At 43.5% G+C, this 16,215-nt stretch overlaps 1 protein-coding gene across 1 annotated transcript; it reads left to right on the top strand.

The window, feature by feature from the left end:
• Positions 1-13,616: 13,616 nt before the first annotated feature.
• LOC114441776 (zinc-binding protein A33-like) lies at positions 13,617-15,478 on the top strand. The gene has a single exon (XM_028414857.1). It carries the CDS (start codon positions 13,724-13,726, stop codon positions 15,152-15,154), a length of 1,431 nt encoding a protein of 476 aa, XP_028270658.1. The 5' UTR covers positions 13,617-13,723; the 3' UTR covers positions 15,155-15,478.
• Positions 15,479-16,215: the final 737 nt, after the last annotated feature.

Genomic DNA, 16,215 nt, shown 5'->3' with positions numbered 1-16,215 from the left:
GTGGTTCAAACAGATGTGGATGTTATGAACCATGTGTGTGCCATATGGTTCCAAAATGGGCTTTTGGTAAATGATTGTACAGTTTTGAATTAAGTTTCATTTTGCAGAAGATCTGACATGCTCTGCTACTTGTGTGTGTAGATGTGTGAATTTAGGGTTTTGACAAAATGAGCCTTGTTTTTAAAATTGTGCCTAAGTAATTGTAAAAAACTGTATTTACAGTTTTTTCTGATTGCTTAAGCACATTTCTGTAACTACTGGCTATTTGTGCAAAACTCTACACACAAATTAAAAAAACCTTGCACCAAATCAGCAAAACATTGTAGATCTCTTGCAAAAGCTAATACATCTTGCTTAACTCTTCAAACCTTTGTAAAAATGGTATTTTTGTACCACACAGTTAACACAAACCATCATATTACTAAGCACACAATGTGCCAACTACACACTGATGGTATTAACTGAAAACACATCTGGCTTTTGCTTTCTCTGTGCACAAGGTCTGTCCATGTGAGGTCAAACTTTTGTCATAAATAGTTCTATAAACACACAGGGATTCAAATTTCAAGTATGAATGTTTATTCACACACATCAAAACAAACACTAGAAAACATACAATTTCACTGAAAGAGAGAGAGAGAGAGAAAATCAGTCTCATTGTCTCTCTGGGTCCGGCCACAGAATTTCATCAACATCACATGCATGCAATGTCTTCTAGTCCAAGGCACCGGGGAACATGTCTCCTGGAGTGCTGTATCCAGGCCTGACATGATGCCTGGTCCATATCCTCGCATGCCTCCTTCCAGATGCTGGATGTCTAGTAATTCTGTGGAGTAGCAGTTTCAGTTTTACATGTACAGTATTGTTGTTTTTCTCATTAGAGTATGGTACACCTACAAAACTTAGTGTGAGGGAACTGTACTAACCCATTCTCATCAATATGTCCTTATGATGCTTGCTACAGTGTAGCGGCTCAGGCTGAACCCATTGTCCAGCTTCCCTCAGGGTCATTCCATGGTTGATCACATGATCCACTATTGTAGCTCCGATGACATCAGCAATTCTATTTCTTCTTACCCTTCCTCCTTCCTCTTCACCTCCTCATCCTCTTCCTCTAAATTCACCTCCTAGTCTTCGTCCTCCTCCTCTTCCTCATGTTCCTCCTCTAATTCTCACTCTTCTCAGTTTCCTTCTCCCTCCATTGTTCTCCACACTGAAGCTTACCTGTGGCTTATTCACAGAGCTCATGCTGATTGCAAAGTGAACTAATGATGTAAAACAGTTCTCACATGTGACAGTGTAGCCAGACAGTTGGCAAAATAGTGTAAATACCAGCCATAAATGTGTGTAGTTTTACTAGGAGTGAGTTGATAATTTGGAAATTGTGTGTAAAGCAGTGAGTTGTGTTTACAGTTCAGCAACAAGAGTGCTGTGAAGTGGATTATATTTATACATTTGCAAATTGTGTGTTACAAAAATGCAAATTGAGTGTAAAGCAGTTTTTTGGCTTTTAGTTTTGCAAACTCAGTGAGTGATTTTGCTATAACTATTAATAGTTTTAGAAATTGTGCTATAAGAATCATTGTTAGTGTTTAAGCAATCAGAAAAAACTGTAATCATCTTCATCTTTTTCCAGCTGTTCCCATCAGGGGGCGCCACAGCAAATCATCTGTTTCCTCCTAACTCATCCTCTCCTCTCACACCAGCTACCTTCATGTCCTCTTCATCCATTTATCTCCTCATCGGCCTTCCTCTTGATCTTGTTGCCTCCATTTCCAGCATCCTTCTACCAATATAACCACTATCCCTCCTCTGCACATGTCCAAACCATCTCAGTCTGTCCTCTGTCTTTGTCTCCACAACCTGAGCTGTCCCTCCTCTGATGTTCCTGCTCCTGTCCATCCTCATCACTCACAAAGAGAACCTCATCATCTTCATCATTATCATCATCATCATCATCACCTTCATCTTCATCACCATCATCATCATCTTCATCTTTTCAGCAGCTAAAGCTTTCTGCTTAGTGAACATGCTTCTCAGCAGACTTTTAATGTGCTAACAGGAAGAATGTGTCCATCAGACACACTGTGTGTAGTGACACTGTGACGGACATGTGAGTGTGTGTGATGACATGTTGATGCACTCAGTCTGTCTCAAACATGATTCTCACCTGTGGAGTTTACTTCATGTGTTAACTGTGTCACATGTGTGCAGAACAGCTCTTCTAAGTGTTTGTGTAGTTTTTAAGGACTTCCTTTGTGCTTTGTCAGGCCTGTTGTAGTTTGTTGTGCCTGTTTTAGTGCTGTGTCAGGCCTGTTGTAGTTTGTTGTGCCTGTTTTGTTAGATTTTCTTCTTGCTTTAGTTATTTTTATGTCTGTTCTAATAGTTTTCTCTGTCTGTGATGTCACCTGTCTTTAAACGGGCCGTCTTCCTGCGATGACACCACGCCCTGTTCCTCACCTTCCACCACGAGTCTTGGAGGAAAACCTCAGCCTGCTCCTTCCTTGATCCGTCCAATAGTCTCACACCGTCCACCTGCAGAACAACATCCATATTCTCATCCCTCAGTCCTCTGCCTGCTGCCTCCATACAAATCCTCCTGAGGGTTTGACTTCACTTCAACAAGATTCTCTGAGAAAACCTCCCAGAGCCAGACCTACATCTTAGGCTCTCATCACTCGTTCAATGACCAGCTGTCATTGTTTGTCCCTCCTCACACTGTTACATCCTCTGACAGCTTAACTCAACCAGTGTGTAGCATCTTCTCCTCCTCCTCCTCCTCCTCTGCCAGGATAACACCCTGCCTCTCCATCCTCCAGTGAGTGCTGCCCTCTCTCCATCCGTCCTCAGCCCACTGCCTGCTGAATCCACAACAAACCTGCCATCCTCATATTGTCTGTACAGACAAACATGGCTGTTGTTAGTTTGCAGTCTCCAGCTCCTCCACTTCCTCTGCTGCCATAGTTAGAGAGAAGCCTTCAGTCTGGTGTAGGGGTAGGTGTGAGTCCCTTTCATTAAGCCGCTGTGTCTCTTTCTGGAATCTAAACCATGTTTGTTCCTGACAGGCTCGTCTCTCAGTCCAAGCCTCCTCCAAAGCCCCATGCCCCCTTCCTGAAGGAAATCCTGGAGTGTTCCAAAAGAATCCATATCTGGGATCTTCAGATCCAGTCCTCACTCAAACCTGGTCTGAACCTCCTTTAAGCTCTTCAGCCTCCTCCTCACCAGCTCAAGGCTCCTCTCTGATATAAGGGTAAGAATTGGCCTTTTCCCACAAAGCTGTGTTTCCGTTGTCTTTTCAATGTGTTTTAATGTCTACACCATGTTTGTTCCTGACTCATCTCTCCATCCACTCTGCACATTGAAGCCTCCTCCACATGGGGATGCAGCAGCAGTCCTGATGACCCAACATCCTCCTGGGGTCAGAGGTCAGGACTGAATCAAACCATCTGTTTTGTCTTGAATCTGCACATCATCACTCTTAAAGCAACACTATGGAGTCTTTCAGCCTCCAAACTGTGTTTATAAAAATCACTCTGATGATACATGAGCTCACAAAAGATTTAATGACGCCTCCATCTTTGCTCGAGAGCGTTCATATCACCTACACTGGCACTAGGACACTTTGTGGTTCAGGTAGGGACCTGGACCTAAAAAGGACTACAACATGTCCCTGCTTTACAGCACATGTCCCATCTGTAACCAGAGGTGATGGTGACTGTTGAACCAGTCAGTAAAATTGAATGCTAGCTGGAAGCTAACATGCTAGCTGATTGATGATAGTCCTGATGACATGTGTGAGCACACAGCTCCAGCTTTGAAGGAGTTTATCGGTGTGTTTGGCTGCTGGTCAACAAATGTGTGTAGATAAATGTTACCACAGTTGTAGCAGACAATAGCGTTCATCAGACTGTAGGGGGACCCAGTGAGCAGTTCCTCCATAGTGTTGCTTTAAATGAGTCCCTGGTCTTTCAGATGTAGATCCTTATAATATAAACTGGTTGGCAGAGGTGGGTAGTAACGTGCTACATTTACTCCGTTACATTTACTTGAGTAACTTTTTGGAAAAAAAATACTCATATGAGTAATTTAAATGTCTGATACTTTTTACTTTTACTTGAGTAAATTTGTGCCAAGTGAAGCAGTGGAAGAATACTTCCCTCTGGGGAGCTGTGACCAGTTGACCATGTTCCGCCAATCAAACTAGGCCACAAGTTCCGTATGACCAATCAGACGTACCCATGCTGCAACTTGCATGCACACACAAACTGTTCGCAGCAGAAGAACTTCTTTTGACAAGAACACATCAGAATCAGTGGTGATAGACACACGAAAAATAGCAGAAGCCAGGGCCAGGACAAAAGAAGACACAACAGAAGACACAAATGCAGACGAACACCCCTGGCCTCACATTGGCAGCAAAAACACAGCTTTCTTATGCGGTGCCTGCTCTGCCTTCCAAAACATACAGACCTTTCAGAGTACAAAAACTGGACATCAAACAACACACTTTAACACCCATATAAATATATAATATATAATAATCTCTTAATGTTTTCAAACTTTAAAATCTCATTGATATTTTTCTTTTTACAGAGTTAAAACTTGTGCAATACATTTATTTAAGGTATTTGTAAAGATGTAATATTTTAGTTGATTTATTAAGTTTTTATACAAAATTACCATAATGCTGGCAAATACAACAATTTACACATTTTATTTATTTTACTTTTGTCTGATTACCATAAATCAATACAAGGAATAAATATGTTACTCCAACATTTACTCAGTACTTGAGTACATATTTAGAGGTAAATTTTTACATGACATCTCCTGCTGGTAACATGCCAACACATCTCTGTACACACATGACAGCTGTGGACAAATAAATCCCACTAACAGCTGCCATGATGAAGATAATCAGTGTTATTCAGTTCACCTGTCATGCTAAGCCTGATAACGACATGACGCCATCTGCTGGAGACAAATAAAACAACATTTAATGACGTGACGAGTTAAAGAAAGTGAACTTAGATTTATGAACAGAGCTGAGACGCCATCACAGGGTGTGAGATCTCTGCTGACAAAGACGTTTTAGGAGGATTTTAACTGGAAAAGTGACTTTAAACTGGTGAGTCTGACTGTTGAAAGAACTTCTAGAACAAATGGCTGAGAAGATTGCGGCTGTTGAAAGTCTCCTGAGCTGCTTTGTGTGCTCAGAGACTTTCAGAGATCCTGTGACTCTGAGCTGCAGCCACAGCTTCTGTTCAAGCTGCCTGCAGAAATTCTGGGAACAAACTAAAAACAAAAACGGTCCCATCTGTAAAAGAAGATCATCAAAGGATCATCCAGGAATTAGTTTCACTCTGAAGGAACTGGCTGACTCGTTTGCTGGGAGACAGAAACCTGAATCAGAGAGAATGAAAGAAACAAAGGTGGAGGTGGTGTGTAGTAAACACCCAGAAGAACCTAAATTCAATTCAATTCAGTTTTATTTATATAGCGCATATTACAATCAGACATTGTCTCAAAGCGCTTCACAGGAACCCCCCTAAGAGCACTGTGGCAAGGAAAAACTCCCTTTAAGAGGAAGAAACCTTGAGCAGGACCCGTCAACTTAAGGGGGAACCAGTCCTGCTGCTAGTCAGAGAGGATGAGGGAGAGAGAGAGAGAGAGAGAGGGAGAGAGAGGATGAAGGAGAAAGAGAGAGAGAGAGAGAGGAGCAAACATGATACAAACATGATACAGTACAGAGCAAACATGACAGCAAGATGAAACAGTGATTATATTGCAATAGATATCTATATATATCGTCGGTCCATAAGTAGGAATAGTAATTTGATAGTAAAGATGAGCAGCAGGGGCTAGTGAAGTCGATGAGCACAGGAGAGACTGCAGGTCAGTATGCAGGTCTTGAGACCTGCAAAGAGAGAGAGCGAGAGCGAGGCACAGAACTACAAGGAAGACAGTAAACACAGATTATGAGACGATATTACCCAGTATGATCCAGACTAAGGAGAGTGGAGGAGAGGTCAGAGGGTGTTCAGAGGATCGTGTTTGTGCCCCCCGACAACGTAGAGCAAGAGAGACTTCACGGGCCGGACTGCAGGTCATCATCCAGGTCTTGAGACCAGTGTGAGCCAGACTAAGGAGAGAAAAGGAGAGGTTAGAGGGTGAGAGGGAAACTGCTCAGTGGATCATGTTTGTGCCCCCCGACAACGTAGGCCTAGAGCAGCATAGCTGTGCTACACACTAGGTCTAAGGCTAACTGTACGCCTTACTAAACAGAAAAGTTTTAAGTCTAGTCTTAAAGGTGGAGGCAGTGTCTGCCTCTCGGACCCAGATTGGTAACTGGTTCCATAGTAGCGGTGCCTGATAGCTGAAAGCTCGTCCTCCCATTCTACTTCTATGAATCCTAGGAACTACTAGTAAACCTGCACTCAGAGATCTGAGTGTCCTATTAGGAACATATGGTACAATCAGGTCCTGCAGATACAATGGAGCAAGTCCATGAAGAGCCTTGTAGGTTAGAAGAAGGATCTTGAAGTGTATTCTTGAGTCCACTGGGAGCCAGTGAAGAGACGCTAGGACAGGAGAGATATGATCCCTTTGGCTGCTTCCTGTCAGAACTCTAGCTGCTGCGTTCTGGATCAGCTGCAGACTGTTGATGGAGTAATGTGGACATCCTGACAATAAAGAGTTGCAGTAGTCCAGTCTTGAAGTGACAAAAGCATGGATGAGCTTTTCAGCATCACTCTGAGAGAGGATGCTCCTGATCTTAGTAATATTACGCAGGTGAAAGAAAGCGGTCCTGGAGACCTGCTTAATATGAGAGACAAACGACATGTCTTGATCAAAGATAACTCCAAGGTTCCTCACAGTCGTACTGGAGGCCAGAGTAATTCCATCCAGGGAGAAAGTATTATCTGATAAACTAGTTCTGAGATGTTTCGGTCCAAAAACAATGACCTCAGTCTTGTCCGAGTTTAATAGTAAAAAGTTGGAGGACATCCAGTCCTTTATGTCCTTTAGACACGCCTGTAGTCTGACTAGCGGCTCCGTTTCTTCAGGCTTCATGGATAAATACAGCTGGGTATCATCAGCATAACAATGAAAGTTTATGCCGTGCTTCTGGATGATGTTTCCTAGAGGGAGCATGTAGAGGGTGAACAGGATCGGTCCGAGCACAGAACCCTGTGGAACACCGTGGTTAACCCTTGTACCTGTGGAAGACACATCGTTAATTTCAATTCAATTCAATTCAGTTTTATTTATATAGCGCATATTACAATCAGACATTGTCTCAAAGCGCTTCACAGGAACCCCCCTAAGAGCACTGTGGCAAGGAAAAACTCCCTTTAAGAGGAAGAAACCTTGAGCAGGACCCGTCAACTTAAGGGGGAACCAGTCCTGCTGCTAGTCAGAGAGGATGAGGGAGAGAGAGAGAGAGAGAGAGAGAGAGAGGATGAAGGAGAAAGAGAGAGAGGGAGAGAGGAGCAAACATGATACAAACATGATACAGTACAGAGCAAACATGACAGCAAGATGAAACAGTGATTATATTGTAATACACTCAACAAAAATATAAACGCAACACTTTTGTTTTTGCTCCCATGTTTCATGAGATGGACTTGAAGATCTAAACTTCATTCCAGATACACAATATTACCATTCCTCTCAAACATTGTTCACAAATCTGTCTAAATGTGTGATAGTGAGCACTTCTGCTTTGCTGAGATAATCCATCCCACCTCACAGGTGTGCCACATCAAGATGCTGATCTGACATCATGATTAGTGCACAGGTGTACCTCAAACTGCCCACAATAAAAGGCCACCCTGAAATGTGCATTTTGTTTCTGCTTTATTGGCGGTCTGGGGACTCAGAACCAGTCAGTATCTGGTGTGACCACCATTTGCCTCATTCAGTGCAACACATCTTCTTCGCATAGAGTTTATCAGATTGTCTATTGTGGCCTGTGGAATGTTGGTCCACTCCTCTTCAATGGCTGTGCGAAGTTGCTGGATATTAGTGGGAACTGGTGCACGCTGTCGTATATGCCGGTCAAGCACATCCCAAACATGTTCAATGGGTGACATGTCCGGTGAGTATGCTGGCCATGCAAGAACTGGGACATTTTCAGCTTCCAAGAATTGTGTACAGATCCTTGCAACATGGGGCCGTGCATTATCTTGCTGAAACATGAGGTGATGTTCATGGATGTATGGCACAACAATGGGCCTCAGGATCTCATCACGGTATCTCTGTGCATTCAAAATGCCATCAATAAAATGCACCTGTGTTCTTCGTCCATAACAGATGCCTGCCCATACCATGGGCCACTCGATCCACAACATTGACATCAGCAAAGCGCTCACCCACACGACGCCACACACGCTGTCTGCCATCTGCCCTGAACAATGTAAACCGAGATTCATCCGTGAAGAGAACACCTCTCCAACGTGCTAGACGCCATTGAATGTGAGCATTTGCCCACTCAAGTCTGTTACGGCGACGATCTGGAGTCAGGTTAAGACCCCGATGAGGACGACGAGCATGCAGTTGAGCTTCCCTGAGACGGTTTCTGACAGTTTGTGCAGAAATTGTTTGGTTATGCAAACCAATTGTTTCAGCAGCTGTCTGAGTGGCTGGTCTCAGACGATCTCGGAGGTGAACCTGCTGGATGTGGAGGTCCTGGGCTGGTGTTGTTTAGTCGTGGTCTGCGGTTGTGAGGCCGGTTGGATGTACTGCCATATTCTCTGAAACGCCTTTGGAGACGGCTTATGGTGGAGAAATGAACATTCAATGCACGAGCAACAGATCTGGTTGACATTCCTGCTGTCAGCATGCCAATTGCACGCTCCCTCAATGCTTGTGACATCTGTGGCATTTTGCTGTGAGACAAAACTGCACATTTCAGGGTGGCCTTTTATTGTGGGCAGTTTGAGGTACACCTGTGCACTAATCATGATGTCAGATCAGCATCTTGATGTGGCACACCTGTGAGGTGGGATGGATTATCTCAGCAAAGCAGAAGTGCTCACTATCACACATTTAGACAGATTTGTGAACAATGTTTGAGAGGAATGGTAATATTGTGTATCTGGAATGAAGTTTAGATCTTCAAGTCCATCTCATGAAACATGGGAGCAAAAACAAAAGTGTTGCGTTTATATTTTTGTTGAGTGTAGATATCTATATATATCGTCGGTCCATAAGTAGGAATAGTAATTTGATAGTAAAGATGGGCAGCAGGGGCTAGTGAAGTCGATGAGCACAGGAGAGACTGCAGGTCAGTATGCAGGTCTTGAGACCTGCAAAGAGAGAGAGCGAGAGCGAGGCACAGAACTACAAGGAAGACAGTTAACACAGATTATGAGACGATATTACCCAGTATGATCCAGACTAAGGAGAGTGGAGGAGAGGTCAGAGGGTGTTCAGAGGATCGTGTTTGTGCCCCCCGACAACGTAGAGCAAGAGAGACTTCACGGGCCGGACTGCAGGTCATCATCCAGGTCTTGAGACCAGTGTGAGCCAGACTAAGGAGAGAAAAGGAGAGGTTAGAGGGAAATTGCTCAGTGGATCATGTTTGTGCCCCCCGACAACGTAGGCCTAGAGCAGCATAGCTGTGCTACACACTAGGTCTAAGGCTAACTGTACGCCTTACTAAACAGAAAAGTTTTAAGTCTAGTCTTAAAGGTGGAGGCAGTGTCTGCCTCTCGGACCCAGATTGGTAACTGGTTCCATAATAGCGGTGCCTGATAGCTGAAAGCTCGTCCTCCCATTCTACTTCTATGAATCCTAGGAACTACTAGTAAACCTGCACTCAGAGATCTGAGTGTCCTATTAGGAACATATGGTACAATCAGGTCCTGCAGATACAATGGAGCAAGTCCATGAAGAGCCTTGTAGGTTAGAAGAAGGATCTTGAAGTGTATTCTTGAGTCCACTGGGAGCCAGTGAAGAGACGCTAGGACAGGAGAGATATGATCCCTTTGGCTGCTTCCTGTCAGAACTCTAGCTGCTGCGTTCTGGATCAGCTGCAGACTGTTGATGGAGTAATGTGGACATCCTGACAATAAAGAGTTGCAGTAGTCCAGTCTTGAAGTGACAAAAGCATGGATGAGCTTTTCAGCATCACTCTGAGAGAGGATGCTCCTGATCTTAGTAATATTACGCAGGTGAAAGAAAGCGGTCCTGGAGACCTGCTTAATATGAGAGACAAACGACATGTCTTGATCAAAGATAACTCCAAGGTTCCTCACAGTCGTACTGGAGGCCAGAGTAATTCCATCCAGGGAGAAAGTATTATCTGATAAACTAGTTCTGAGATGTTTCGGTCCAAAAACAATGACCTCAGTCTTGTCCGAGTTTAATAGTAAAAAGTTGGAGGACATCCAGTCCTTTATGTCCTTTAGACACGCCTGTAGTCTGACTAGCGGCTCCGTTTCTTCAGGCTTCATGGATAAATACAGCTGGGTATCATCAGCATAACAATGAAAGTTTATGCCGTGCTTCTGGATGATGTATCCTAGAGGGAGCATGTAGAGGGTGAACAGGATCGGTCCGAGCACAGAACCCTGTGGAACACCGTGGTTAACCCTTGTACCTGTGGAAGACACATCGTTAGTGTGAACAAAATGAAATCTGTCAGATAAATATGATTTAAACCAGCGCAGTGCTGTTCCTGTAATCCTGATCTCGTGTTCCAATCTGTGTAGCAGGATGCGATGGTCTACGGTGTCGAAGGCAGCACTGAGATCCAGTAGAACGAGTACAGAGACGAGACCCCGGTCCGATGCCATGAGGAGGTCATTGGTGACTTTAAGCAGTGCTGTTTCTGTGCTGTGATGGGCTCTGAAACCAGACTGGAAAGCATCAAACAGACTGTTACTACACAGGTGGTCGTTTAGCTGACTTACAACAGCTCTTTCGAGTAGTTTGGAGATAAAGGTGAGGTTGGAGATCGGTCTGTAGTTTCCTAGGACGTCCGGGTCCAGTGAAGGTTTTTTAAGTATCGGAATGATCACAGCAGTTTTAAAAGCCTGTGGTACATATCCTGTTCCCAGAGACAAGTTGATCTGAGTCTGCTGAGAAACAGATTCACTAAACAAAAAGTTTTAGTTTCCCATTTTAACAATGACACCAAAATTGCTTAATATTTGAAAAACTACATTTTTTTGAAAAAAACAAACAAACTTGAAGTTGACTTGAATGTCCTCTCTGAGATGAAGATTTTGATAGTTGAATCGCTGAAATCGGTCAATGTAGATAATGAAGATACGCTGCGCCAAAAACATACAGAAGAATTGCCTAGCAACGGCAATCAAAATAAAAGCTCTGGTGGAAAAGTTAAAATCACATGAAGAACAAGAGTTTGATTGTCCTGCAGCAATCAAACTAATTATATAATTGTTGTATTGTGTTAAATTATCCAAATACCTCTCAAAAACTAAAAGACATTGTGTCAAGGTGCTCTTATTTTGAAACGACAGAACTGGAAGCTGGTGTGAACAGTAAATAAACAACGACCACAGCTTCCGGCCATGTCTGCTGGTACAGTACAACTGCTCTAACAATTTATAGAATATATATGTATATATTTTACGATAGCATGTTTTTTGTCTGCTCGGTAGAGTGGACGTCAGACGTCAGCTGCGTGAGTAATAGCGAAAGTTCACGTTTTAGCGTGCTTGCAGCTAATCACGATGGCTAGCTAGCTAAAGACTCCCTGGAATGGTTTGCTAGTTGGTTGATTTATTTATGTTCGCTACGCTTTATCTCATTCTGACGTGTAAGCATCAATGTTTTATTTTAGACGGTTGAATACTGTCCCTACCATTCCTAAACATCTCTGCAGTGATTTAATTTAGCATTTTTTCTGATGTAAGGTCGTCTCTCTAAAACACTTACAAAAATAACTTAACGCTGTGTTGAACTTAGAAAATAAACCTTCTAGTGTAGTGTAGTGCACTTTCAGCAGCTGTAGACTGTTGTTGAACTTTTTGTGTTACTGTGTCACTCGTGAATCTAGATATTTACCACTAAACAGCGTGTTGTTTCACGTGAAATTTAGGCTCAGTTTATTAGGAAAGGAGGAAACTTAATTACACTGTGATCCTGATGATTAATTGCATGTTGTTTTGCCCTTGTAGGACACCTGTACTAGGAGACTCTTAGCCACAGATGTTGATGGTTATGGAGAAGGATGGACAACTCAGCAGCAAATAAGACCCACATAACATGCCAGTCGTGGGTTGGCCAGAATGGCTGGTCCACAACTTCATCTCAGGGACCCATCAATGCACTCAGCACCCCACAGCACCTTAACCTGGGCTCATCCTCGGACCAGAGACCTTTGTACGACCACCTGCAGGCATCCAGTCAGGGCTGTATGAGCGATCTGAGCACCTTATCTTCCAGAAATAGCCTTCATCACCTTGCCCTTCAGAAAGACCCTCACATCAGTAACATTTCATTATCCAGCACAATGTTTTCCAACCCTGCTATCCCAAATGCCTCTCACATCATTTCCTCTGCTCAGCAAAGTTCTCAAACTCCCATGTTGATTACTACAAACCAAGGCAAACACCTCCCACCACCACCGTCCCTTTCTCAGCCAATCCAAGGACTGCAGCTTTGTAGGCCTCAGCATTTACCACTCCTGTCATGCCACGACCCTTACAAAGCATCATTTCAAACTCCATTACCAAGTCACAGTTTACCGAACAGACTTCACGATCTGCCTGTTAGCCTGCCATCATGCAGGCAGAATGTAAGTACACCTCAAGTTACTTTTGAAGGAGAAAATGTGGAGGCGGCCGCTGTAACAGGATACGCTCACAGCTGTGCCTCATCCACTTCTCAGGAGCAGCTTCAGTGGATACCGCCATTACAATGCAGAGGTAGGCTGTATTTGTAATACCTGAATGTTTCATTATATTTATGCGTACATGCTTGTACACATTTGAAACCACTGGGTGTCTCCTGGTTAATTTATATACACTCAACAAAAATATAAACGCAACACTTTTGTTTTTGCTCCCATGTTTCATGAGATGGACTTGAAGATCTAAACTTCATTCCAGATACACAATATTACCATTCCTCTCAAACATTGTTCACAAATCTGTCTAAATGTGTGATAGTGAGCACTTCTGCTTTGCTGAGATAATCCATCCCACCTGTGCAGTTTGCAGTGTGTGTGATCGTGGGTCAGTAGGAATAAGTGTCTGCAGTAATGCCATGTGTGTCACAGCTAACTATTCATAACTGGTGTGTTTAGTGTCACTGTGTGTATCTTGGTGACTTGGTGTATATGACTGTTTGTGCTCTGTCCATGCAGCAAATAATGGCCAAATCTGCAGCCACTGAGAGCCTCACTGCACAGAGCTCTGTGGGGAACTCCCGGCTCCTTCCCCGCGGCTCTGTGAGGCAAACTGAGGATTTTTAAAGTACGGTTTTACACAAAAATCTCTGAGAACGCTGCAGTCAGCATTATTTCACATGCAGCTCACACAGAAACAGACCCATCTAGCGGTGAAGTTTTATGATGGCAGTTTTGTACCAATCAGCTCCACCCAACAAACAAGGAAACAAAACATAAAGGAACCGATCAGAGAGGACACAGTGCTGCAGTGAAGCCCGAGATCTGAACAGAACAACACGCTAAACAGAGCCTGTATTTTTGGTGAGTCTGTTTTTTAAACATCTAAAAATAGAGAAAATGGCTGAGAAGATTGTTCTTGTTGAAAACTACCTGAGCTGCCATATTTGTTCAGAGACTTTCAGAGATCCTGTGACTCTGAGCTGCAGCCACAACTTCTGTTCAAGCTGCCTGCAGAAATTCTGGGAACAAACTAAAAACAAAAACTGTCCCATCTGTAAAAGAAGATCATCAAAGTATGATCCATCTGTTAACCTTTCTCTGAGAGAGTTGGTTGACTCTGTTGCTAAGAGAAAGAGTAACAGCTCAGAGACAGAGACAAAAAAAGGGAAGAAAGTAAAGCAGGACGAGAAGAAGAAGGAGGAGGTGGTCTGTGATAAACACCCAGAGGTACCTTACTGGTTCTGTGAGGACGAGCAGAGAGCTGTGTGTCCTGTCTGTGAGTTTTCTCTGCACCAGACTCACAAAGTGGTTCCTGTAGAACAAGCAGTCAGAGACCTGAAGGAGCAGCTGGGATCTGACTTAAAGTCTCTGCAGGACAAGAGGGACAAATACAAACAAGTGGAGGACACATACAATGAAATGTCTCAACACGTCAAGAAGCAGCTGTTGTCCACAGAGACGCAGATCAGAGCAGAGTTCAACAAGCTCCACCAGTTCCTGAAAGAGGAAGAGGAGTCCAGACTGGCAGCTCTGAGGGAGGAAGAGGAGCAGAAGAGGAAGACTATGAGCAGAGAGATGAAGAGGATTCAGCAGCAGATGTCCTCTCTGTCAGACAGCATCTCTGCTGTTGAAGAAGAGCTGCAGAAACAGCAGGTGTCATTCCTCAGCAGTTATAAAGACACTCAGAGCAGAGCCAGAGCCAAGAGCTCACTGTCAGATCCACAGCTGGTCTCAGGAGCACTGATAGATGTGGCCAAACACCTGGGCAACCTGTCCTTCAGAGTCTGGCAGAAGATGAAGGACAAGGTCCACTTCAGTCCTGTCATTCTGGACCCAAACACTGCAAGCAGAAGACTCTATCTGTCTGATGATCTGACCAGTGTGAGACGTGGAGACACAGAGCAGAAACTTCCTGATAATCCAGAGAGGCACACTAAATATGGCACTGTTTTAGGCTCTGAGGGCTTCAGCTCAGGGAAACACAGCTGGGAGGTGGAGGTGGGAGATCATCCAAACTGGGTTGTGGGTTTAGCTAAAGAGTCAGCTAACAAGGACGCAGAGTTTGCTTCACCAAAACATGGATTCTGGTGTTTGGGGCATCGTGATGGAGAATACATTAATGTCGTTGGTGGGACTGTCAGGGTGAAGAAGAGTCTCCAGAGGATCAGAGTCCAGCTGGACTATGACAGGGGGGAGGTGTCCTTCTACAACTCTGAAGACATGACTCAGATCTGCACTCACAGAGACACTTTCACTGGGAAGCTCCTCCCATATTTTGATTTTGGGAAGTCTGCTGGTGCAAAAACCACTGATATCAAAGTGCGTTAGTCTGAAGTTTGTCTGAGATGTTCAGAGATGTGAGGATAATTTCACTTTTTTGAGCTCATCACCATTGTTTTACAACAAGACCTTTCTGGGTCTTGTTGTATTTTATATGTGACTTTAAACAGGTTTCATGTTCCTGAGTTGCATGTAAAACAGCACATATTTACTACTGTATAATCCTTCACATAGTAAAGAGCATGATATACAAGAACATACAAGTATGAATATACAATGTCTGAGTTACTGTTATATATCAGAGTTCAATATTTTGACTGCGACAAGCAGAAATGACTGCCTGTGTCTCAGTTGATGTTGTTTTAAAAATATACCAGGAAACTATATTCAATGAAAACCGCATAACTGAACTGTACAATCAACCTGACAAGACCTGCTGGAGACAGGTTGGGCAGCATTTCTTACAAGTGACAGTGGTGTGTCTTGTGTTTGTTACTTCCCTCCTGCGGTTCATTAATCAAGTTTTCTAGTCAAGTCTCTTTTATTTCTCTCGTGACCAATCAATGATACTTGTTCTATTATTTTTACCTTCAGAAACGCCCCTGGGATTCTGTGTACGCCTCGTTGACCTACCTACGTTTTACCGATTGATTTACCTAGTGCTGTTCTTTCATTAAATCATACTACTATCAATGTTTCTTGGTTCCTTCTTGTACTTCCTGTTTTATTCTGATAGTTGTCCTTTTATGTTGTATCTTTTACTTCTGTTCATTTTCCCTGCTTTCTGATTGGCTGCTCCAATCCTTCATGGCTGTGTTCTAAACCACTCACTCACCCCCTACTCCCTGTATGGGGAGTTCAATGTAGGGCACCATATAGTGAACACATTGTGAAAGCGTTTTTGGACATTTCGGCGACTACCTTCATCATTTTCCGTTAATGACGTCATTGCTGTCACAAATAAAACATACCGATCTCTGCCGGCTAAACAAACTGTGTTGTTAGCAATTAAAATTTGTACCCTTACAGCTCAATAACTGGTCATGCTACATTCTTTATAAGGCAGGTGACATTAACTTCTGTTCCTGTTCTTTTCGCCAGTCCGTGCA

Source organism: Parambassis ranga, chromosome 9, assembly GCF_900634625.1.
Source record: "Parambassis ranga chromosome 9, fParRan2.1, whole genome shotgun sequence".
Classification (NCBI taxonomy): Eukaryota; Metazoa; Chordata; class Actinopteri; family Ambassidae; genus Parambassis; species Parambassis ranga.
Note: the sequence above shows the minus strand (reverse complement) of the source record. Positions and strands in the feature narration are given on the sequence as shown.